The sequence below is a fragment of the Gambusia affinis genome, linkage group LG11 (assembly GCF_019740435.1).
Source record: "Gambusia affinis linkage group LG11, SWU_Gaff_1.0, whole genome shotgun sequence".
Taxonomy (NCBI): domain Eukaryota; kingdom Metazoa; phylum Chordata; class Actinopteri; order Cyprinodontiformes; family Poeciliidae; genus Gambusia; species Gambusia affinis.
The window spans coordinates 17,069,271-17,094,096 of record NC_057878.1 but is presented as its reverse complement, the minus strand read 5'-3'; the positions used below and the strand labels follow the sequence as shown (position 1 = coordinate 17,094,096).

General features: G+C 37.2%; 1 protein-coding gene across 2 annotated transcripts; it reads right to left on the bottom strand.

Annotated features, from left to right (window-relative positions):
• Nucleotides 1-891: 891 nt before the first annotated feature.
• LOC122839704 (RNA-binding motif, single-stranded-interacting protein 1) lies at nt 892-21,976 on the bottom strand. 2 transcript variants are annotated; one of them, XM_044131539.1, is made up of 13 exons: nt 21,643-21,976; nt 17,984-18,159; nt 14,316-14,374; nt 12,661-12,752; nt 8,635-8,792; nt 7,267-7,337; nt 6,621-6,736; nt 5,809-5,858; nt 5,617-5,704; nt 5,349-5,399; nt 4,653-4,763; nt 3,753-3,833; nt 892-3,682 (listed from the first exon to the last, which is right to left on the bottom strand). In XM_044131539.1, the coding sequence occupies exons 1-13, from the start codon at nt 21,691-21,693 to the stop codon at nt 3,611-3,613; spliced, it is 1,176 nt and encodes a 391-aa protein (XP_043987474.1). In that variant the 5' UTR covers nt 21,694-21,976; the 3' UTR covers nt 892-3,610. The 2 variants fall into 2 exon arrangements, with proteins under 2 accessions (XP_043987474.1, XP_043987473.1); XM_044131538.1 differs by having other exon boundaries at nt 7,264-7,337; nt 21,643-21,974.
• Nucleotides 21,977-24,826: the final 2,850 nt, after the last annotated feature.

Genomic DNA, 24,826 nt, shown 5'->3' with positions numbered 1-24,826 from the left:
CTCGTCTAGAGCTTGTGGCTTCCCGTAGGGTGGCACAACACTTTGCGGGCTACTGTGGGGGGACCCATCTGCCATGGAGAGGCCTGCTCACAGTCGGGTACGTCCAAGCAATTAGTGCCTCCATGCACCCTCCAAAGCCGTACCCTTCTGATACCCAATTCCATCCCGTCCAGGCCATGCATGTTGTCACCAATCAAATGTGACAGTGTTGATAAAGTACTTACCAGGTCTTCACCTTCTGGGTTGAAAGCAAAGGGGATCATAAACATTTTTATTCAATTTCAACATGCAAGCTGGCTTAGATTTTGCTCAAAGAATGGGTTTGTTGAATTTATTTAATTTATCAAGACAAAGCTGAATTCAGTTTCAGACTAAATTTAAATGGCACATTCTATCCTATTCCTTTTATACCAAAAGGTCCTCGCCATTGTTTTTTAGCCACCTGATAAACATCTTCTAAGTAATTCTCTGTGGGATAAAGTCTGAATAACTTAATGTGCCAGGTAGATTAAAGACTTTTTTTTTTCTTGCAGAGATGGCATTAGACAGCTGCCACACTAACAGAAATGGTAACAGGTTCTCTGTTTCTTCCAGTTTTATTTTTAACTTAGCATATTTGAAATATTAATTTTGAAAAAAAAAAAAAAAAAAAAAACTTAAATTATTATATATTTTGAACTATTATTTAAGACTAGAGCTTTGCATTTTAAGTTTGGCTCAAAAAGATTACAAACTTAATATCTTAGGCAAAATAAATAAATAAAAAGAAATATACTATATTTTGAATTTCTTCTCAAATTATTGTTTGGTATAATGTACCAACTGATTTGTGCACATTTGCAAAACTTAATGCAGCTTATCACAGCTATAAGAGACTAAAATCAGACAAAATTAAAAACAAATTAGGTTTTTTTTTAATTCAAAAAAAGGTCAAAAACATTAACAGAAGAGACAATGGGCAACAATCTAAAGGAAGAGAAAAGAACTTATTGCCATGAATAAACTTAGTAAAACAAAAACAAAGAAATTCATTAAGCTGTACATACATGTTACCTTTGGTAATAGTGGCACAAATAAAAAAAGCAACCTTGAAACAGCTCTGAAAATCTCATATTTCCTCAATCTGTCTGTACAAAACTCTTCATAAGTTAGAACAATTTCATATAACTTAATGAATGTTCAATATGGTGGTTACTAATATGAGCTTTTTTTCTCTTAAGCACCTCTTTAGCTCTTAACCCAGACTATGGCACTTGATTCAGACACCACTAGCAGCATAAACCTCACTAAGACAGTATTACTCCTCAGTCTTAGGCATTACATAGAAATCTCAAGTATAACCATAGTTGGCCCTTGACATTTATTTTCAATCCCAGCAAATTACAGGGGAAAATACTCCTTTATATTAAAAAAAAGCCTAAAGTTTTTCTTTTTTTTACTACCACAATGCTTTGTTGTTTCTGTCTCAAAGAATTTCTAATGTCCTTCAGAGTTACACACAGCCAAAATAAAGACGCCTACAAAAACCTTATAAAAAATTGTCGCATTGAACTCTTGACGATCCCAAGAAGTTACTCTGCTGCAGTTCCCAAACAGTAAGGGTTAGGAACGTCTCCACCCTTGCTTTATTTTTTCCCCCTAATTCCAGATTTAAAAATTCATTATTCCTCGGGCTGCAAATGTCAGAATGTAGACATATTTTATTAATACTTTCCAATTATTTATAAACAATAAGAGAAATTCACCATACTTTAACTGGTTTGTCTTTCCCGTTGTGATGAATGGCTGAAAGAAGTTGCAAAAAAAATTGTCTGCCTGAGAGAAACACTCATCACAAACTTATTAAGAGTTCTCAGTCACACTGAGGGAAGTCAATAATTCTGGCAGAGGCGATGTTTAAAATGTTTTTTTTAATAATCAGTGTCAGAATATATCATTGATTATATTCTGACACTTTTACCAGGAGCAGCAAGAATGGTGGACTGTCCCAAATCAACCCTTTGACTCTATCTGTTGTTGCAGTTCTCCCCTTTTTTGACTATAACTCTGCATTATACAAAAATAACAGAGGAAAAAGGAAAAAGCTGCGGCCAGCTCCTGAGGGTGGCATTTGGTCTGGAAGGACGGGCTGGACCTGCTAACCCGACCGAATACAGAGGAGAAAACAAACTCTGAGGTAGATAACTGGTCCGGCAGGTGACCAGCTCAAATCACAGACTTAGAGGAGGAAACTTTAAGCAGAGCACTTGCTTAAATCCACTGTTTAGTTTTTGTCTTTAAATCCAACCATTTCGTTTTAAAGCACAATGTTGTTTTCATTTTAGTTGTAGCTGGGTTTTTTTCCTATAATGAAACATTTTCTAGGTATATCTGTAATGAAACCTCTGTGTGGCACTTACTGGCACATTAATTCATGTTCATAAAGGTTTATATCTAGCACAAAATCTAACACGACAATTAAATGTGGAAAAAAGGCACAGAGCACACTCTATTTTGTTGAAGCCCTAAAACCTTGGTTAAAGAGACAAATGTTACAGTCTTTGATGAAAGAAAACTAAACTTAAAAGTGCCAAGTTTGTTTCCTGACAGAGTGAGGCCTTTTTAATCTAATTTAATACCCAGATAAAACTGATATTTAGTGGTTTTTCATAAGGCTTTGATTGTTTTTTGTTTTTTTCACAATCCTATGTCTGTGTTTTCCTTAGTTGTTTTCAATCAAATGAAAAAAAAAAAATACATACTACCAAATTAACAATTAATATCACCTAAAAAAACTAAACAAAACAAACAAAAAAATAAAAAATAAGCAAAGTAGATTTGTTCTGTTCAAATTTTTACCCTGACAAGTTTAATTTAAATTACCCTAAAATACAATGATTTTAAAAAAAGTGGGAAAATGTGATGGTTCATTCATACAAATGTAAGGCCTTAAGCTAAAAAAATAAATACTCATTTCAATAATATAATTACATTTAGTCAGTTGATTCAAGCCATTTGTTTGGAGATTTTTTTCTACTTCCCCATTTGGGCTTAAGTGGGAAGGGCACTTTATTATTTTGTCATAATTAAAATGTTTTGTGCTGTTCATCTCTCCACATCTGCAGCTCCGTTTTACTCTTGGTAGCTGTATCAAAGCGATGTAGGAAAATTTAATGAGAAGTTATTTCAAAGAGAAGAAAACACTGAACACTTCAGTTTAACAATACTCACACAGCAAGCACAAAACATTTTCAAAATGTCTGCCGGAAAAATAGAGAAAAATCGAAAAAGAAAAAAATCCCAACAACAAAATACATATTTACAACCTTTGACTTTGCACAAGTGGTCACAAGATTCTTGTGCATATTGTGAGAAACTGCTGTAAAAAAACCCCCCAAAAAAACCCAAACAAAAAAAAACCTTTTTTGTATGAAAATAAAACTCTTTTTTTTTTTTTTTTATAGAATATGAATCATTTGTTGATCTCAGAGAAACTCTGAAATCATATCAAGAAAAAAAAACAAAAAAAACCCCTCTTATTTAATGAAACATGTGAAAAACAGTTAAAGTTCCTTAGCGTCCACTGGATTTATAGATAATTTTTGTTGTTGTCCAAACACCAGCAGAGACACTACTTGGTCTGCTGGTAGGAATAAGGGGAGTGACTGCCAGATGAGTCCACTTGAGCCTGGACACCATTTTCCTGGAAGAGAGCATGATATCAATCTAAGTCTTGACTTTTTGTCTTAAATAAGAAAATTGCATTAACTCACCTCAGCAGGGGCAGCTGCAGTCTGCATGTGCGCGTACTGCGGGATATATGCTCCTTGCATAGCTGTGTTGGTGGCCATGAACTGCAAGAAAAAAGAAGCAGATAAACATGCAGAATATATTCTTGGTTTAAATGGACAAACAGCAATTAGCGAGCCCAAAAACTATTTTGCAGGGCCTGAAGATTTCTGTGATCTGGGAAACATGACCAGATTTGTGAAACTGGACATTTCTTTACAATGTAATTCCATGCAAAATATAATATTACCACAGGATGTGTCCCCCCACCCAGCGCCCCAAGAAAAGTAATTCTGTAAAAAACAGGAACTTTGTGTCATACTTCAGAACCACTAAAAATATCAATCTATTCAACATTAGGTTTTATGCATCATAAAATTAATACAGTTCAAGTTTACCCCCTAATCTATTCTTACCAGGCATGGTGTGCTGCCGTATTTTACAGTGCCTACACTTTGCACAAAATAAGTAAGTGCCATACATAACAATTTTTTTTCCTTGTGGTTTTGCAGCAACAATGTCATCCTGGGCAGGGAATAATACAGCACATATATGGAACAGCCTCTAAACACAGGCAGAATGTTATTGAAGACAAAGTAATGCTGATGAGAATATACATTCATATTTGAAGACAACTAATTGTTTTGGGCCCTATTTCTAGGCACCTCAAATGTCTGCAGGTTTTACCTAAGTTTATTTTCAGTTTCTTTCAGTTCGCTTTATTTAGTGGGTTTACTAAATGCACTTTATTTAAAGGACAGGAATATTATGAAACCATGTTTAAGCTAAAATATCTCATAAAGTTAGAGTTTTAAATACAGTGAGGGTTCACAAAACAAACATTTGTTGCGAGGATGTTTAGTAGAACGGGGTTCCCTTCTCACCGTTCCTGAACCGCCCATAGACAGGTGACCCATCTGCTGAGTGAGTGGGGCCATCATTGAAGTAGGCTGCAGTGACACAGATGGGTCTATAGATGGCGATATCACTGCACCCTGCAATAACAGAAGATGGGAGATAAAGGTGTACAAATTCACAAAATGCCACAAAAGGACAAGTTTAGTCTGTATCTAAAAGACAAGGCTCGACTACAATGACTAACCTGTCATGAAAAATCCTCTCATCTATTGTTTTAAATGCACCGCACATCTGAGTTTTGTAGGAGTGAATACATGGAAACGGAATCTGGGTACTCCCATGCCTGCAGCTGACAGAGCTATCTGTGAGCATCTTGGCTGGCCTGATGCCTTAGACAGTGTTTTCTCATCTGCTGGCTAATTACCAAACCTGAAAAAAAGGCTCTTCTCTCAATTTAGAGCCATCTGTTGTAAAATATTGAGCATCTGTCATTAAATGCACTTATTTATCAAGACTCTCCAAAGGAAGTTGTTTTCACATTCCTGCACAGACGGTTTAGTCTTTTAGCTTCACCTTGTGCATAATCTTCCATGTCTGTTTACAGAGAAATGTTTCGGTTCTGCTACATCCACAGAGGGAAATGCTTCAGGAGAGTGATCAGGAGAATGGTAAAGAACAGAGAAAACTGACATATAGAATGCATTGAGACATGTTGCTCTTACAGGGTGCTGCATGATGTAGGGTTGATGGGACATCCAGGAGGGATTTTGCACCTGGAAAATTACACACCCAGTAAACACATCGCAACAGTAAATAAACAAACATGTGATGTGATTCCATGTCACTGTAAACAATATGGAAAGATACAAGGTCACATTGTTCAATGTCTCACACCTGATCCACTCACACTGACGTTGCCAAAATGGCTTCTGTAATACAAATGTTGATCAAGAACTGCAAGTATTATTAACAAAAGGGAAAGACCCGAACCTGATATGTTGAAACTGGAGACATGAACGGAGACATGGATGTCTGAGCTATCATTCTGCTAGAAATACTGTATGGAGCTGGAAAAAATCTGTGAGCAGAGAATTGAGAAAGTGTTTTCTGAAATGGTAAGGCGGACATCAGTCAGTTGTGATAATTGCAACGGTACTGCTGTGTGTTTTAAAGTAGCTTTACCCATTTTGCATAGCAGCTGCGCTGGGGTCATATGTCAGCGTCATTCCAGTCTGAGACAAAAGACATTCCAAGATTAGCACACTCACACTAGCTTGTAGCAACGAAAATGGTTCCTACAGAAATTCGCCTTTCAGAATTCCAGGCTTTTACTAAATAAAAAATATTCATACTTAAATGTTCTTTTCCATATTTATCCCAACCTGAAAATTACTTAAATCAAAGTTCAACACCAAGTTCCTCTGAAGAAAGGGTCAACATTTGTAAATTTACAGCATTCAAACTTGAGAAGTGGTGGCTTTTAGTGCAGATGGCTGAACCAGTCAGGAGCCTGTTGGTTTCGTTATTAGCCTTCAATAATAGAAGGCCAAAATAACACTTAGATCAAAAGATGTTAAAGAAATGTCCTAAGTCAGGTAGTCTAGCAGGAATGGGAACAGTAAAAGCAAACGCCTGCTGACTGGGCGGAAAGCACATTACAGGAAATGTGACTTGTTTGACTACATGCCTTTGGTAAATTGGACTTACCAGATATGTAAAGGTTAGATACTGAGGCCAGGAACAAGGTTTGGTTGTCAGAGCCTCATAAATTCTTTGTATTGGCATGGAGGTAAGTAAATAGCTACTGTGGCAAACACAAAACTTAAGCTACACAGTTACACTCTTAATTTTGTCCTTTTTAAGAGGTCTTCAAGCTGTACTAATAAACACTTATTCTTAAAGCTGGCTCATGCAATATGTATTTTTTCTATTATTCATAACACAACATCTCACCATTTTAGCTTTGCCTATTATGTTTTGTGGGCCCCACTCACCAATCTGGAATCCATGTCCCTCCCCCAGGCTCGACCATTCTGGCCAAATTTATGATGACTTTGTCTCTTTTTCTGTCCTCCATCAGCAAACTTGCACAGCAGAGGTTCAGATGCCGCTAAAGAAAGAGAAATGTAGAGGACATATTGTGAGAGAACGGTTTTTAACACAACATGTTGCTGTCAGTCCCTTCTATTCAGCCTTTTAACCCATGAAGCAAGGGATTGCAGGTTTATTAAGCAGCCTGGGAACTTAGACATATAATTTAGCAGCTGTGGAGCTGTAATCCCCTCCCCTTCCTGAAGGAGGCTAGGCCGGCAAAGACTATTTCAGTCTAATAATCTAATTAAAAAGCTTAGAGAGGGAGTGGTAGCTGCTTTCACTCTTGTCTTTGGTCTGCCACTCCAAGCTGAGTGCTTATGAGCTCTTCACCACCAGACTCTCTGACTCCTTTTGAATGCATTAATCATGTGACTTAACCACGTTGTTCCCCTGATATTCATTCCACCCATTTAGACGGCACAGACTATAGCTATGGCAGATGAAACCTTCTTTACTTTTCGATACATTTTTAACAGCATGACATCTAAACTAAAACATTTACTACCAGTACAAGTGTCAAATGATCCTTTATTAACGTCTTACCACCTGTTGGTGTTTTGATGAACTTTCCATTAAAGTGAGAAATGACAGCTTCACATTTTTCAGTGGACTCCATCCTGCACATAAAGAAGACAAACAGACCATAAGCATATCAGCAAATAACTCCAGCAACAAGAGCAACTCAGGTGCTTTCCTGAACCAGCTTCCTGTGCAGCTTGGTGGAAGTGCCGCTGCACCATAAAAGATTTTATCGGTCTTGTCCCTACAGTGCAAACCGTAACTTGTGGAGGGCAGAAATGCAAAGTCTTACATATTCCACCCAAACACACCTATAGGAACACACCCAGGTACACCCCTTCCACTCAACTACACCCAATGAGTTTTGCTTTTGCAGTTGTAATATAGGCTTTGTCTGCAAAGGCATTCAGACGTCAGGTTGTACAAGTACGACTGGTGGAAACCAAAAATTACAGACGGTGATTAAATCTTACAGTCATTCTGAAACAATTCTTAGAGGGAGTTTCTATTTGTACATGCATGTAAGGCACCTTTGTCAAAATTTTACTTTCTTTTTTTCCAGTATTTTTTTCTTGATAATTACTACATTATTTTAAAGTTTAAAACTAAAGTTTTAATAACTGCCGTAATAGCTGACTTTATATCAGTGAGTGGTATAGTTTGAGGTAAGTTATGATTAATACAAAATTCTCCTTGCCTTGTTTTCTGCTTATACGTTTTGTGAAGGTGAGACTCCTACTTGTCTCTTTTCCTGGTTCAAGATCTGCATCTGCTGCACTGATCTCTTCCTGTTTACTGATAAAAGAACAACTTATGACCTTAAAAAATGTCAAATATATTAGGTGGAAATTCTGAGATGCAAATCAAGTGATGGAAAAAGAATCTGTAATGAAGATAGATACAGTGCCTTTCTGAAGCATTTACAACCTTTAAGTCATTTTTTCAAGATACAAAAACACATTTCAATGTATTGTGTTGCTAATGTTTGCTATAAATCAACACAAGGTAAGGACAAATTGTGAAGTGAAGAAAAATCAATTGTTTTCAAAATATTACACATATAAAAAACTGAAAAGTGTGGCCTGCAACTGCATTTAGCACATCTAGCCTGGCCTATCTTGTGTGCTCCTTGGTCAACATGATGCTGTTTATTCTCTACTTTTCTCTAAAAACCTTCTCAGGTTTTCAGAGAACAGCTGGATTTTACTGGGATCAAATAAACTAATTCTGACTTCTTCTGACTACAATCCTCTGGATTTTAATTTGGGGTATAAGATAAAACGGGGATGGATGGATGGATGGATGCATATATATATATAGACACCAAACCTTTCTGACAAGTTTGCATAAGTTATGTTTACATTTAACATATTAGACAGACAACAAGAATCCAACCTGGCAAAGCCCACTCCTCTGCTGACTCCGCTGGGGTCCCTCAAAATGCGTGTGGATATAACTTGGCCAAAATGTTTCAACATATTCTCCAGCTCCTGCTCGTCCATAGACAAAGGCAAGTTGGAGATGTATAGGTTTGTTGGGTCCTGTTCCTGTTGCTGCATGATGACAAAAGAGGGAAAAGTAAAGTGACTAAAATAAAGTGTGTAAAACTGGTATTAATGATGTGCCAGACATAAGGGGAAAAAATGAGAATTGAATCAAATTTGAAAGATTTTATATTTAATTTACTTCTCCGTTTGGGGTATTTCATGTGTTGATCATCTTAAGCTGTTCCTAGTTTTAATTGGGATGGGGGGGAAGGTTATGTAAGAAATGTCACTGGGCAAGGAGATCTGTACATGCAGCCCACTGTGGCACGAGGTTTAGTTCAGCTGACTTCCTGCTGTGTTTTAACACAGTCAGCAGAAACTTGAGACACAGCCATGAGTCCTTGTGTAGAAGTCATGTCACTAATATTCATCAGTGACACTTGGATCTGGACAGGATTATTTTTTTTGTTGTTGTTTTTTTAATCACAAAATAAACGTAATAGAAAATTACATTATTGACAAGAAGAATTAGTCACTAAAAGCATGACATTTGTGATTCTCTATATGTTTGCAGACACTCATACAAATGGTTAATAAAGAAAATATAACACCAATTCCCTAAAGCTATTAATTCGAGCTGTCACCTGACTAAACCATTTAATCATTAATTGTAGATTTTTTTTCAAATGTTCTTTGTATACCGCAACAATACGGTTTTTATGTTTAAAATATTCTTAGAAGCATTAGGGGTGGACAAATATACTTCTTTTATGCAAATATACGTTTATTATAATTGCATCAATTTGCCAGAAGTACTCTTATGCAGAATATCCTCAAGTAAGATAAATTAATTTTACCTATCATGGAGGAAAACTAATAGATTTTACGAAGGATTACAAAAAAGAAACAGAGTCCAATGACTGACATGCGACATTGAGGAGTATGACAGAATTTGGACTTATCCTATAAAGTGCTGCTAGAACAATACATGTTATCATGCTGTTTTCCCATGTTGCGTTTGTTTGATGCAGCACCCTAATAAAAACAGGAAGGTCTGAAGGTCTTTTCAGAAAAAAACTGACTTGTATAATTATGACACGTTTTGCTTTCCTGAGGAAGATTCATTAGGAAGAGCTTATTAAAAGCAAAAATTCTTAATTAACTTCTGCACTGGTGTGCTGTGGTTGCGTTGAACCCAAATGAAAAAAGGCGGAGGCAGCAAGTAGATGAAGAATGTTTAATAAAAAAAAATTGATAAACAAAAATCACAGGGAGCCAGAGCAAAATCCACGTAAAAACAATAGCCAGGAATTAACAGTGATATGACAGGAGCCAGCAGTGAGGAGTGAAAGCAGAAGTGTTTAAATCCTGAAAGAGTGAATGCTGGAACAATGGACCTGGGCTGATTAGCTAACTGATTGCAGGTATGAGGGGAGAGAGCAGAAGGCAGACTGAGGTGAGAGAGAGAAAGGAAGAGGGTGGCACAGGGGGCGAGGGAGAGTACAAAGAGGAATAGGAAACTAATCTAACATTAAAGAATGAGTAGACATAAGGAACATAAAACTAGAATAACTTGGAATAACTATACACAAGAACTAAATAGAATAGTGATTCTCTTAGTAATTCTAGACCTTTCAAGAATCACTAAGAAACTTCTAATTAAAGTAAAACTGATGAAGACTGAGCTAATGGAAGAAAGAGACTAAGGTACAGAACAACAATGAAACTGGAATCAATAGAATTCATTTTGAAGCAGGACAGATGTTACAGACTGACATTTTATCATGTCTATGTTTCCCTTGTATTTATTATTTTTCATTTGTTCACACAAGTTGAGTGTTGATTTGGTAGTGAACAATTGCATGATAAATGATTTTTGTCTCTAACAGTAAAATAATTCCTGTGTTCTTCCTGTTTCTCTCCCTTTCAGCCATAACTGAGCAGCGCCCACAGCTGCTCTGAGGGCTCTCAAACAGCACAAAACGGTGCCAAGTAGGAGGAGAGATATTTTTTTTTAAGAAAAGGTGGATTAGCCCCATAGTAAAACAGCTGAACCAGAAAAGGGATTAATAATCCATTGCAGTAGGCGAGGTCCAAAAAGTACAGAAGCCTGTGCGTTTATTGCAAGTAAAAAATTGACAACATTGAATCAAATTGGCCTTAATTAAGAAATTAACTTTGACAGCCGTACTATTAATACAGCCTAAATTTACCTGCATAAAACCTCTATGGGGAAACTGGTGAATCTTCAAAAAACAGAAAGGTAATTTTTTCCCCTTTGCTCCAGGAAACCAACTTTCAGAAAGACACAAGACTGAAACGCAATCTTTTTCTAAATGCTACCAGCTAACAGCAGCACTCTTCAACATAGAAGTTGTTACTGTGGGAAGAAAAGCTTATCTGTACTCAGTGTTACTGACATGTTTAGAAATGAGGTCAGAGAGTGCAAAAAAAACAATGGAAATTATTGAGAAGATAACTATTTTCTATAGAGATATCCAGGATGATATTTTAGGCTGCAACAACAGAGAGCTAAACTACAGTAGATATTTGGCTCTCTTATCTATTGCATGTTGGAAGCTTTGGTTAATTGACATGTTAAAAATCAGGAGCAAAAAAGGAGATGCAATTTAGCCCCATTCAGATGCTTTGTGGCATTTGTGAAGGTGTGAGCTGAGCAATAGATAAAAATGTTAAACATTTACCACTATAGTCAGTCTGTTTTATTCTGTCAAACTTTCAACCTGTCTATGGAGGAACAGGGTGCATCTGGATACGTTGGTAATCTTTTCAAAATCTTTAGAGTTGATCTTGAAACTCTAAGAAAGTTTGAAATGTGGACTTCATGATCAACTCGTTTTTATTTTAAAAATATCAAACCCTGTTTACAACAACAACTTTCTCTCCAACACAGTGTGATGTCGCTTCTGCTCCTAATAGAATCAATGACGAGTCACTGCAGCAATGGCCGAAAAAAAATATGTTGAATGCTATTTGTTAAACGCGGCAGATCTTATCCTAGGTGTAGACACTACATGGATGGATTCAGAGACACTAATCACCTACATCTGAAATACTAACACTACTGAAGGATGACTTGGTAGATCAAAATATCATCCAGGAAAAGCTCAAACGTTATATATTTAATATAGATTATTTTTCATATTAAAGTTTAAACTTCCCATGTAGCTTAAGAGATCTCAGAGGGGGAAATGAGGTTGTTTCTTGGTTAGTGCTATGAAGGGAACTCATTTCCCCCTACTAGTTCCTGTTGCTATAACAACACAAATATATTTACTTCCTATTCTGCTTTCAGTAACAAAGGTTCTGTTAGAGCTCTTTGCATGTTCTGATTTTATAGCCTTCTAATCCCATTTTGTCAATATAATTTGAAATCTTTGAAAAACACACAAAAACTACAATTTGTGTCATATTTTTACTTTTTGTCTGCAATCCTCCTCACATTCAGGCTAGAACAACTCCACAGCAAGAACATTTTTAGATACACAGAGAAGAGTGACAACACAGTTCAAGAGTTTTCGACTGTCTTAATTCCTTTGCTTCCAGTGTATCAGACTAACTCTCAAAATCTATGTTGAAACATGTCAGCTGCAATAAATGTGGAACTTATTTGGGTTTTCAAAAGGATAACTGTCCATGTCTCAATTAAGATAGCCCTCAACAAATTAAATGCAGCTGCTAAGTCATGCAACACATTCACAAATAACACAGCACATCATTTCCTTTCATGGTTCAGCTCTGACACCATGATGACAAGTTTAAAGACAAACTGTTTGAGCAGAGGACATACACAGCATACAGGTAAGAAATCATGTGCTGCTGTTTTTTCCCACAGAGTCCCTCATCGTGTGGAGGACAGCAGCGTTACTGTGTCTATGTCAGATACCCAGATTAGTCTGCCAAAAGCTCTTACCTTGGCCATCTGAGCCTGGACACCAGAAGTCTTTAGGGCAGCCACGGCCTTCTGGGCTGCAGCAGGACTATCGAAGTCCACAAAACCGTATCCTGAGGGGATCAGCAGTTAGGGTGGTGTTAAATTTCCTTTTTTTATTGCAAATGTCCGGCAAAATGTTCCCAAATATTCAAAATTTTGTCATGACACAAATCTCAATGTATTTTATTGAAATTCTATGTAAAACATTAAAACAAAGTAGGATGTGAATGTGAATTGGAAGGATACACAATTTTCCTACTATTTTATTTAAAAAAGATATAAAAGGTGTATTCTGCAGGATATTTAGCTCTTTTCCCTCACATATATTCATATACAATCCAGTGTAACCGACTGCTTTCAGAAGTATTAGTATCACTGGTAAATAGATAGTCTTTAACAAGGAACACATTTTATGCAATGTGCTATGCATGGTGGAAAATTAACACTTTGAACACACCGATCTCACAGTGATACAAAGTAGTGACAGCGTCATGCAGAGGGGATGCCTTTTATAGAGAAAGAAGATGTTCAAAGTTGATGTGATATTTGATGGAGCTAAAAACTGGATGAATAGTGGCTGCAAAAGATTTGAGAGTGGGGGTGGAAGTTCACCGTCCAGCAGGACAATGGGCTTATATACATTCAGGTGGAGCCCCAATGGAAAGGCATATTTGTGACTTAGAATTCCCCAGTGAAACACAGATCACAACTCAACCGAGATCCTGATGCAAGATCTGAAAATTTCCATTCCCAGACACCTTTCATCCAGTTTGACTGTGGTTGAGCTATTACGGATAGAAAAATGACCAAATACTTCTGTCTCTCTCTATATATACATACGTATATTTATAAACACACACATGCGCGCACACGCACACAAGCCAGCTGTGTGTGAGTGTGTGACCCTGTTGTGTTCAGTTGGTTGAAAGAAAAAAAAAAAACAGCTGAGGATGCAGATACTGCTGGCTCAGGTCAGCTCTTTGTCCTGTGGGGTACAAACAGGGTGCACCTACACGCTTTGTCTTCCTCTGCATTTGTTATATTTAACCTTAATAAAAATCAATTGTTATTGAGCTAGCTTAGACAGAGGTCAGACTATTTCAAACGCTTTACTCAAATATCTTGTTTTGGTTAATACAAACTCTTGAAAGCTATTACCATAGTTGGGAATTTAGGTAAATTAAGAGCCACACTAATTTACTAAGATATTTCTAATGTGTATAAAAAAGTGTAATAATGAGGATTTCTGCTAAAAGCCATTGGGTGCCAATTGCCTATATAATCCCGAGGAAGACTGACAAAGCAATCACTATGTAACTTTTAGTTTGCATAGCAATCTACCAGAACTGGACAAAGACCAACCATGCCACTCAGCAGCAAGAAGGAAATGTGGTCAATTCTTCCCAGGAAGCAGGCGACAACCGTAATCCACACACACCAGAGCCGTGTTCGAAAATAACTTGAGCTGGTAGGCAGCATTAACAGCTTGGTAGTCTGTTTCCTGAACCGGCCACACCACCTAAAACCACAGCCATGATGCTCTGGTAAATTCTGCATAATGTTGGGGGACTTCAAGGAAAGTCAATTTATATTTTCTTTGAAAAGAACAAAGGAACAATTAAAACTTCACACACCTTTGCACTTGTTTGTAGTTTTGTCCAGGATGGCTTTGGTTGATACTATTTTGCCGTACCTAAAAAATGGAGGAATAGAAATGAGGCCTTTAGTTAGCAGGCCCACACACCAGAAGCAGACAGTTATATAAAATTCACACAGAGGGAGGATTGAGCAACGATCCATGACATCACTGCAAAAATATGAGAAACAGGAAGTGGTTTCCATGTGGTGCTGAAAACCCCAACATGTGTGCAAAACACTAATCTCAACTTGTCCCTTTTTTTCTCAAGCCAAACTACACCGATCTTATCTAGCTTCTTCAAACAAAACCTCTTTCAGTTGGAGCCGGCTTGCTTTGGTACCATCCTGGTAAAGCCCCTGCACTTTGGGGTGATCAAAGACTATTTTATGCCACAGTTTCAAAACTGTTATTGGCTGCATGCAGAACAAAGAAGGGTATTGGTGATACCATCTAAAGGAGCACCAATGTCATTTTAAGGATATTTTATGCATGATCCAGCTACTGATTAGCATTTCTTCTAGCAAACTTTATAATATAAGTGATACTCAGAACATGCTTTGTACAACTGTTTTTCAGAGCTCACAAGGTACGTCAAAGACTGTAATCTCAAAAGATAACATATTTTAGGCTGTAGATTAAAATGTCAAAAAAAAAAGATTAGGATAATCTAAAGAGAAAGTCTGTCTTTTGTTTTAAAACAGCTGCAGTTGCTGCTGATAGGAGACACAATGCACTCTGCAATCAGTCAGAAGGACACTTTAGCTAATAATCATGGTGGATCCAAACCAGGTGAAAGAGCATGAACTCCTGACCTTTCTGTCTTCTGAATTCCAATCTCCTAACTTATAAAGGCAGTGTGTTTGCCATTCCAGTGCCCTAAACAGAATATTGTAGTACATTTATGAGTAGGGTACATGGAATTGTTTTGACATCGCTTCAGATTTACTATCTACAATAAGATATACTAAAAAGAATCTAAATAGAAACACTCTTAAATTGTAATATTTTTTTGCTCGCATGCAATAATACCCCTAAACTGAAATTGATGTACACTTTGAAACTTCTCTCCTACATTGAGTAGATTTGTAGAGCGGCTCAGCACTGACGCATCTCCTTCTCTTTCCTGTCGAATTCAGATTTCAGTTAAATCTAATGTTATCTATTCCCCTTTTTTAAATGTAAACAGGGACTTATTAGCCCTAAAAAACACACTTTCTAATATTCCCTTTTCCTCTACATTAGTTTCCCAAGTACAAATCAGACAAGATCACCTTAAACCTGTTTTGCAGAGAATCGCAACACTGACTTATCTGCAGTTATCGCTCATTGTTTAATTTCTATCCAACCTCAACTTTTGTCATCTCTTCCAAAATTGATTGAAATTTTGCTATTTAAAAGACCGCCTCTTTAGGTACCACTTTTCGTCTTTGGTAATTGCCAAACACCAAACAGACGTGATTGAGTGGTGCATCAGTGTGCACTGAAGTCTCAATGTCCTTTTATTTCAAAAATTTGCAGGCCAGCACAGTCATCTCTGATTTTACTCATTCAAGAATTACTGATTCTAATTTCTGTCAGTTTTTGTTCACTTCCACCCAACTTTATCTGTTTTTCTTTCTAACAGCATCAGCTGTAGCACGTTTTGACAATGGCAGACTTTAAAACAGTTTCTGTGAAAACGATTATAGTGCGGTCTAAGTTTATTTTGAAATACCATTATGAACTTAGTAAGACTGATACAACATTGCAGAATTAACTTAGATATAATCGTATCATTTGGTAAGAGAAGGTGGACTGAACACACCAACTCCAATCGAAATTACTGTTGTTTTGAGCATATAGAGACCCATCAGCTTCAACACATCTCAACAGTAGAACATGGGACATATTTAAAAAGCTTTCTGTGGAAAAGGCTACAATTTATTATAAATGTTAGTTGGTGTTCTTACTTTAGTGCTCTACAACAGTGGTCCCCAACCTTTTTATTACCGTGGACCGGTCAAGACTTGCCAATTTTGCTGCGGCCCGGAGGGAGGAGGGGCGACCATCAGATAATGCTTCTGCATGTTGGCGTTCCAGCTAAAGCCTTTTTTTTTTATTGCCCCGATTTTTCCTTTACGACAATCTTACAACGTCCTGCAGTGTGTGGTGTGTTATGTGGTGGTGTGTTGAATATGCCCAAACTAAAATCGGGCATATTCAACATTGTCTTGGCCCTTTTATCGCAGTCTGTGGGGTTTTCCCTGACTGGGAGCGAGAATGCAGCCTATTGAATGTGAGAGGTAGCCAATCAGAAAGCGCGGTAAGAACGGAGGGGAATCCCAAACAGTTGACATGGCGCAACCGAGAGTCCGATGGACATCGGAGGTGTTATGTGGAAATGTTTATTACTATGTATAAAGATCATTTTTATATATGTTTATTATATGTGGTTATGTTTATTCACTTGAAAATGTTAACTACAAACAAACATAACTCGTCTCCAAATCATAGTGCAGCAAATAGAGCGACTGCTCCCGCCGTCTTTTATCAAAGGCCTTTTCTTTTTGTTGCGTCTTTTATCGCTTAAAATTAGTCCACAAACTATCACTGCTGCTTCTGCATAGTCATCCGTGTTTGATTATTCTAAATTCACGTATGGTATGTTGAGGGTTTTACTGGATTTTCTTCTGGAATTGGGATTTTCGTGAGTGGAATCAGTTCCTGTGTTGAGTTCCTGCCCTGTGGCTGGACACACAAACCGATTGAACCTCTTGTACTTTTATCAGTTCTGTGTGATCAGAGGTTTGGATAATCGGCCGACAGTTCTTAAATTGTGCCGTGTGAACCAGACCTAAAACTCACAAGCTCTACTCCTCTCATCTCATCTCGACCACTGCCCGTTCTCTGACTCTGGTCGCTATGGTAACGTTTACATATCCCTTCAAAATAAGATAGAGATGCGCCACAAAAATGAACATTTTACTTTTGTGAAAATTTTAACGACTAATGGGAGCCATGAGCTTGCTTCTCTGCAACAAGACAGTCCCATCTGTGAGTGATGAGAGACAATGACACCCGGAGTGTTGCTTATGCACAGAGTGCTTGGTCTCTACATGGAGAAGCAGTTTTGAAGGCTTCATTGCCTCATTAGCGAGCCGGTCACCATGTCATGCAGAGTGGGCTTAGAATGTGGGAATCACCTACCAGTCTGGGATAAATTCATTCTCCTGTCTCTGGGCCTTTTTCCCTTTGCAAAGAAATTTTTCAAAGACATCTGATCTATTTCTTACTCATTTTGCTGCTTGTGGGCTCAATGTTGGTGCACAAGACCACCAACATTGGTCTTGTTGAGAGAATCTGGTTAATTCTCAAAATAAAAGATCCTCCAGACTCAAATAATGCATAAAACGGAAATATTTAATTATTTCTTGCGCGGCCCAGTACCAGTCCGCAGACTAGGGGGTGGGGACCACTGCTCTACAATACATTTTAACATCTGTGCACGTCACAATCCTCACACAAAAGCCAATACATCCACCATTTAACCTTTTCTCTTTCTTCTATTTCTACCAGTTTATATCAATAAGTGACAACCACTGCAAACTGAAGCTGGCTTAGGAAGAAAAAAAAATAAATCAATAACTAATCAATAAGAACTAACAGAGGAAGTGTAATACTCACGGCTGACAGAGCTTGACCAGGTCATGGTCTGTGGTTGAAGGGGACAAGCCTCGGATGTAGAGGTTTGTTTTGCTGAGATGTTCCCAGCCTCCTGAACTGCTGCTGCTGTTGTTGGTGCTGCTGTTGGTGCTTGGGCTGGGTGGAGCCATGGGGTGGGACAATGAGGCAACGAGTGGCTGAAGAGTGAAAACGTACAATAACAGCTTGACATTTAATCTGCATAAAAATGCAACTGTGCTGTACATTTAGGTGATAAATACAGTGAGAGAGTTAGCAAGGTTAAAATGAGAATATGACGTTACTTAGTTGCTGTTCTACTGTAGCAGATATGGAAAAGATAAAAATCACTGTGGCTCCGGAGCCACAAGTATTTGAACAACCGAAGAACACTTAAAGTACTAGCAGTGTATAATTTTTTAAAATCTGGAAACAATTGGCTTTTTATATATATAAAAAATTCTCCAGGATTATCAACATGCCTTAGAAGAAAACATATCCAGCCTTTTTTATTTTTGCAAAAGTTTTATGTTTTTCTCTATTTAAAAACCTATAAATTAAATGGCGAGGGTTTTTATTACAACAAATTTCCTTCACTAGATATGTATCAAAATTATAAGTTGTAATTTTTCTGATGGTAATGTAACCTATAAATTGCTAAATTAATTTTATTTAGGTAAACTGAGGAAAAAAAAAATGGTTCTTTGGATTGTAAAGTTTGCAGAGCCCTGGTTTAGAGTAAGGCTAAGTAATGTTTCAGTGAACAGAAATGCTCATGGGAGCGGATCCGATCTCTCCTCCGTAGTCACAGAACAGGTCCACTGGATCCTCCAGCACATAGAAAAGTGTTGCACTAACTTCTCAATGCAGGTTCAAATATTTGCTTGTTGAGAATGGCTGACTTTTCTCCATTATTTTAGAGAGAGCCCGCCTTATAGTTTTTAATCTCAGAATATTTATTTGAGTTAAAAAAGCAACTGTTGAAAGCAGTCTTTAATATACAGTGCATAATAAATATACATAACCACTTTTCTCACTGCCCGACAACAAATCACACTAAATTTTTTCTATTCTGCGTCGGATAGGATGATATAAAAAAAAAAATTATCATCTGACAAAATGGTAGAAAATTGTGAGAATGAATTTTATACTTCAGTTAAATGGAGGGACACATGTGAATGTGTTTTAAGGTGTGTGTGTGACATTATCAAAGAAAATCAAATAGGTACATGTAGATAAACTAAATTTCTTTTGTTCAGCTATGCACAAGTATAAACAGCATGAGAATCTCCAACCATCATACTGTTCAAAAAGAAAGATGGCTTCTGTGTCCCAGAGAACAAAAAAACTTGTGAAGATGTTGGTAGAAACTGGCAAGACTGTTATTCACATTTTAGTTCAGACATGTCCTGTGGTTTGATTAAACTAAAATTTAAGTGTTTAACCATGGTGACTAGTATATTTATTAGTATATTTTGCTGCTGGAGCCACTGGGGCAATTCATAAAATGGAATCATGAGGAAAGAACCTAATATGGAAATACTGATGCAACCTCTCAAGATGTCAACCTAAAGGTTAGAGGGAAGAAACTGTTTTGAAACGGTAACTATAAAGCGGTGATCTCAGTCTCATAGAAAATATGTGTACAGAGCTAAAAAGGAGTAGTGAAAACAAGCTGGCCTTCAAACCTGTCCCCATTCTTTGCCGGTTGTGTCGGGAAGAAGAATGGGGCAAATTCCAGACAAGGTTTGTGCCAAACTTGTAATGAGATATGCAACATAAAAGTCAATTCTAACAAATATTGAGAAAATGTAAGTAAAATGCCCATATGAAGAAAACAACAAAGAAATTCTGCCCATTATTCTGGCACTTACCACGTCAAAATAATTTGCGTCATCCTAAAACAGGAAATGTTTAGTCTGATTTAATGCCAGACAATGACGAACCAAAGACAAGAGTGTCTTTTTATACAGTGTATCTAAATATCTGGTTTCAGCTGTATACACTCTGGAATGTATTTTGGGCATTTCTTCCATGCAGATCAGAGGGCTATAATTGCACAACTTTGTCCTTTCTGTTTACAAAACCCAGATGTCCTAGTCTGGCGGAACTTTTCGCCTTTAGGGATCTGTCCTCCTCCTTACTATCTGATACTGATTATCTTCAACCCCGCAACCCCCACCATTCTCTGAGGAATCCCAAACCGAGAGGAAGCTCATGGAATCCCATGCATGAGGTGGTGACAGGTTTGAGCAACCCAAGTCGGGACCACAGCCCAGAGGACCTTTTCTTGTGACTGAATGGTCAATTGCCTCGCATGCCTTTGAGCATAAAACAAGCCTGACAAACTAATGTCTTATGAATGTTCCTAGTTCGACTGTGAAAATCTTCATTGGTTGTTATGAGTACCGTAACAATGATGCTGCATGCCTTAAATCTTCCACATCTATAAATCTTCATCGGAAGTTGTTAAATATAGACATAAAGCTAATTATCATAAAAATTACAACATATTTTCTTAGTCTATTCAATAAAATTCAGCACATAAAAAAGCTGAAATAAAGCTGAACATCATGGGATTGTTGAGTATATTGTGTCCTGACAATGCAATTAACTACACATTATAAAACAAAATCTTGAACGTTTCTTATGTATCTTTTTGTACATGGCCTTTTGTAAAAGCAGCCTTAGCGAGCTATAGATGTATCAACAGACACCAAATAACCAAAATAAATGTGTGGAATTAAAACAGTTTAACTGACAGTTTATAGCAAATGTACAAATACCCAAGTCAAAGCAGTCTTAAAAGGGAGGAACCGAAGAAACCTGAGCCTTATTTTTCCTTCCTTGTGATTCGGGAATTACAACATCCCCTTTTCCTGTGAAACTGCAAGGGAATTTTTGTTTTCATACAGCTGCCAGACAGCTCAGAAGCAGCAGTGCTTGGATGGCGGTGGCGGTGGTGGGAGGGAGAGCATGGCATCTTATCAGCCAGCTCCAGACCAGCAGGGCAGTCATAGGCTCGCCGGAAATATACGCAGGGTTTCCAGTAACAGGCCTCGCCCATGAAGCTCCAGCCACCGGATAAAACACCCTGAGCAAGACAGAGTATATGCGTCCAATAAAAACATCTTAAAGAACCAGAAGGAAACTGGAGAAAATTAGTTTATTAGTCGTGCAGTGTGAGATAATAACCAATGGAGATAATATGAATGTATGATTTGTAATGTATGATTTGTACACTGTGAACATCTGGAAACAATAGATTTTAAAGAAATGTATGCCTTAGTTATACCAACTAGCCCAAAGTATGATTATTTATGTATTTTAAAGAGTTAATTTGCTCTAAAGAAATACCAAACAAATTAAGTGATGAGAGACTTTTAGAGACTGGTGTTTTACGTAACTATGTGTCCCGACTGTTTGTGTCCCGTATCCTGGTCTACCGCCAGAGAAGAAGGGATTTTCATTATTCGTAGTTCATGTCAAATGATTAGCAAGAACACAACGCAGCAATTACAATTAACCACCGTACACCAACACGACTTTAAAGCTCCTAATTAGAGCTCTCAAATTGCGAGACTAATTTTGCGACTTTAACTTAGAGGCAGTTTAGAGGAGTCGGGAGTTTCTTATTAAAAAGGCAGACTGAGTGTGCTTACCTGTTTGCGATACGGAGTCCTTAGTAGGTTTCCAGTATTAGCAAAAATCATTCTCAATCTGAACAAGGAGTTACTTTTAGTTACGTTTAGTTAGCAAAAATGCACCAAACTCCACTTTTGAGTTCAATATTAGTTGAAAAAAGAAAATGCGTCCTCTCTAGTCCGCTAAAGGAGACGAAAATACGTTTTTGTCCATACTTGATGTATACATGTCCCTGTTATCAAGTGTCCGGATTTTAACGAATCCCCTCGGTAAATGATCCAAACTTCGGTCCGTGTACCAGTAATCTCAGGCGGATTCATTGATTTGCAGTCACCGCTGTGCTGGACCTAGACGAGGCTTCCACGGTGGAAGAAACCATTTCTGTTTTTGCTGTAGGGGTGGACCTTTTGGAAAGGTAGTCTAAATATATGAGAAAATATTATAGATTTTGTGTAATCAGTGTGAGATTTAATGTTATGTTATACCAAAAATAAGAAATAAAATGTTAATACTTAATTTACTATTATTATTTGCTCAACCTATTTCTTCAAAACAGAGCTTCTACCTCTGGTGTTGTTTATTTATGGAAGGATGCATACCAATCGTTCCATTATGTCTAAGGTGGTCCTGGATTTATTTTCGTGTATTTGTAATACTTTAGAAGAGTAATGTAGTGTTTGGCACCAAAAATTTAAGTTGTATGTTTGAAAATGCCCAGTTTAATTCGATGACATTTTGTTTAGTTATATTTATTGCCAGTTTACATAAAAAGTAACCGCTTAGAAACTAAATTTTAACCCAGATTAATTCAGTACGATCCAGTTAATTTTTATACAGTTCAATCTTATTCAGTAAAACACAGTAACAAATACTCATACTCTACTGACACAGTCAGACTCAGTAAATCATACAATGCCAAGCTCTGTTTTTTTTTCTTTTTCTTTTGTTTAAAAACAATAGTGAACAACATAAAACCTAAAGTTTCAGCTGGTTCCCCCTAGTTCAAACCAACTTATTTCAAATTGAAAATATTAAATATTTCTATATCAGTTTATCTCTATGTATTGTTTTATTACAATTAATTCAAAAATAAAATTCAGTTGCCAAATTTAGTTTGACCTATTTATAAATTCACTCATTTAAATTTAGTTAATCATGCAACCCCCTAGAGGTTGAAAGTTAATGCTTAAGAAAATGTTCAGAACAAAAATCTGGAAACAAAATCAAGTGCAATACATTTTTACTTCACGTTACATCCAACGTTGCTCTTCATATTAGCTCAATGTTATATTCAGCAGCTTACTATATATATAGACACAGAAACTAGATAGTGAGAGCTTTTGCCTCATCTATCCACTACTAAAAGTAAAGAAGCAATTATTGCATCTATTGTTTACTTACAAATTATTTTACAATTATTAGTGACTATGCTGTTGTTTTCTATAATTTGCTGTGCTTTTAGCTTGCAAGACTAAAACTTCCACTTCCTTATTGTTTGGGTGGACACAAAACTATACTGTACACAGTGCAACCTCTGGAAATAGACTCTTTTCAGGGTTGAAACCACCAGAGGAAGTTGGGGAAAAATGTTAAGTCGTACTTGTTTGTGAACTTGTCCTTTTTACAGCACAGTAGAAATTTTCTAAAAGGGGTTTGCTTCTGCTGCAGATTTGCTCCCTCATGACATGACTGGGATTGATGGTTGACTCTGAGGGTAAAATAAGTGCAAGTGTTGCTTCAATGGACACGGACCATCACATGCAATTTAATATCTCCTGATTAGAAACCCAATTTTCTTTTAGCTCCACACAAGGCCCAAGTCACATTCCTTAATCTTCTTAATTTAAGACCAGGTCAGTTGTTCTTGTGTGCATGTTATTCCGTCTCACTAAGCAATCAAACCACTAAAGTGTCATAAAATAGAACAGAGAAAAGAGCTGGCTGTAAAATAAGTCATAGAAACAATCACTGGGAGTCCAGTGTGACATCAGTATCCATGTAATGAGCAGCCCAGGTCATTCTGATGTGTGGGAAGTCACTCTAAATGAAACAAAAGATCTTGTAGAGAAGTTCATTAGGCCAACCAGAGCCATTAGGTCGGGCGTTAGAGGAAAGGGAGTGAGTTCTGATTCAGCATTCTGCCCAGGATGCAGAGGGTGTGGGGGGCTTAGTGCAGACAGAGAGGCGATTGAACCACCTTTTATGAAAGCATGAAAGAAAAGGTTATCTCAAACAAGCATTTGTACCTCTATCGTAGACCCTACCCATAAAAAAAATATTGCCAGCTAGTGACCACTTTAACAGATGTGCTTATAATAACAGACTCAGAAACAGTGGGGAAAATATTCGAATATGCATTTGATCCAGAGGAGATCTTTACATATGTTTATGCAAGTTCAGATTGTGCTGGGATAATTAAACAGGCACACACCTGCATAATTTCAGAGATTACAAGATCCAGTACACACACAAAGATATACACACTCATACTGACATGTACACAGTGGGTATTTCCAAGGGAAATAATTGTGAGGTTATTTTAAGACACCGTGCTGCTTTGCTTCATGTTCTCACTTTTCCTTGATCTCATAAAACAGCAAACAAGTATATGAAAAAAGAGCCTTTCTTACAGTGTGTGTCAGCATTTAGGGTTCGACCCAAAATAATCATGTTCCTAGTTGATTTAACTTTTACCAACATGTTTCTCCTTAATATGTTGGAATGGCTTAACCACATTCCTGACTTAAATTTGATAGAGAATCTGGGGGGGAGGAGAAAGGGAGATGATGGTGACAGAAAAAGGGGCTTGTAACTTCAAAGACATGCAAAAGATAAATGGCCAAAGATACCTGCTGTGACATTTCAGCAATTATGAGAAGTGTGTGATATCTGTAATGCCAGCAGAGGCTTTTCTCTTGATTATTGAGAAGAGTATAACTAATTTTTGTCATGCCATTTATTGTTCAAATATACTTAAACAATGAAAATTATATCCTGACTTGCATTTTGTCTCAATATCCTTCAGGACATGTGAGGACTATTTCTTATCAGGAAAAAAACTTCTTTGATAAATGAAAGTGGCTCTAAATCTAAATCTAGCAGGGATCTTGAGAATTTTGGGGCTTGATTCTGTAGTTCAGTCAGATCAGCACCAAAGATTTTTCCTCAGCCTTTGTCTGTTGATGAATCAAGGCAACTAGC

Coding starts and splice junctions, on each gene's coding strand:
- LOC122839704 (XM_044131538.1), bottom strand. CDS start 21,693: ATGATTTTTGCTAATACTGGAAACCTACTAAGGACTCCGTATCGCAAA. Junction 8,793..12,660: donor TCCAGGCTCAGATGGCCAAG/GTAAGAGCTTTT, acceptor GTCATCATGCAG/CAACAGGAACAGGACCCAAC. Junction 3,683..3,752: donor CTGCAGCTGCCCCTGCTGAG/GTGAGTTAATGC, acceptor GCTCTCTTCCAG/GAAAATGGTGTCCAGGCTCA.